The sequence below is a fragment of the Gymnoscopelus microlampas genome (assembly GCF_963454915.1).
Source record: "Gymnoscopelus microlampas genome assembly, chromosome: 4".
In the NCBI taxonomy this organism is placed as follows: Eukaryota; Metazoa; Chordata; class Actinopteri; order Myctophiformes; family Myctophidae; genus Gymnoscopelus; species Gymnoscopelus microlampas.
The window spans coordinates 14,538,007-14,539,286 of NC_139941.1; the positions used below are offsets into that span (position 1 = coordinate 14,538,007).

The following is a 1,280-nucleotide window of genomic DNA, read 5'->3' on the forward strand; positions in this document are numbered from 1 at the left end:
TTAATTTTGGACAACTTATTGTTATGTTCCAAAATATCGTAGGGTACTAGGAGGGTGGACCTTGCCATTTAAAATAAAGTCTTGAAAAACATTTTGAAACATTTTAACAACGGAAATCTTGTATGGGGGGGGGGGGGGGGGGTACCTGGCACAAAATATTTTCAGATGGGGGTCCGTGTACAAATACACGTTAATTTGGGGATCCTGGAGACAAAAACGTGATACTGTCACATCTCGAAACCAAAAAAACAGCTTTTTATACAATTATTTTACACATTCAGAACCACTGGTCTGAATGTAATAATGTAATATCTCAACCTGGTCTGCATGTAATACATTGCGATATCTCAACCTCAGAGTGAATGTAATAAATTATAATATAACCTCTGCTTGATACTTTTTCACACAATTCCCTCTGTTGTCTTGAGGTCAGGACAGTGAACGGTGTCCTGATGTAGTTTGGGTTTCTTGGCAGCAGGTGGTGTCTCCGCTCCCTCTGAGGTGGATCTGTTATCGTCTTCATGTTGTTTTGTGGTTTTCAGAGGGGTCTTCACAGTGTAAACGATGCCAGACGCTGCTTTCCTGGCCTTGGCATGCATCAGGACAGATCGACAGGTGGCGGAAACAGCGTCTTTGGCGTCGGATTGAGAGAGACCGAACAGCACACCTAGGTTGGTGATGTCATAGGGCCCTCTCATGTCCATTGGCACCTTTGCTCCACTGGAGATGATAATATTCTTTCCGTGACACTTGTCGTTCAGACAGACAGAGTTGGAGATGGTGTATCTCCTCATGGTTGCATCTCTGATCGCGTCACAATAGATGATCTCAAAGACCACGCCTCTGTCTATAGCCCCGTTGACAGAGGGTCTCTTGAAGAAGAAAGGCAGTTTCTCTGTCACCGTCACACACACAATGTCAACACAATACTCCATACAGGCAGCATGGAACAGTTTCTCTGTGGAGGGCTGGACAGCCAGGAGGTCAAAACCCCTGTACTCTGCAGCGCTGTTCTTAAAGTGGCTGGGGTCTGAAACCTTCAGCGTCAATCTGTTCAGAACTTGGATGGGTCTGGATTTACCCTGGATGATCGGCAGCTTGTCAAACAGCTCAGAGATGCAGGTGGCTTTGGGAATCTCCCGTTTCTGTTTAGATTGAGGTTCGAACACATGGTTGATGGCAACCGTGGAATACCCGAGATGAGCTGCAGTCTGTATGAGGGTCTTCAGGTTGTGTTCATCAGGTGTTGACGTGATGTTTAGATCCATGAACACAGACAT

The 1,280-nt window shown here is 45.6% G+C and overlaps 1 protein-coding gene across 1 annotated transcript; it reads right to left on the reverse strand.

Annotated features, from left to right (window-relative positions):
- Positions 1 to 401: 401 nt before the first annotated feature.
- On the reverse strand, positions 402 to 1,280 carry LOC311043183 (ribonuclease P protein subunit p30-like; the record flags this gene model as incomplete). Its single annotated transcript, XM_084054367.1, has 1 exon — positions 402 to 1,280. The coding sequence occupies one exon, from the start codon at positions 1,278 to 1,280 to the stop codon at positions 402 to 404; it is 879 nt and encodes a 292-aa protein (XP_083910493.1).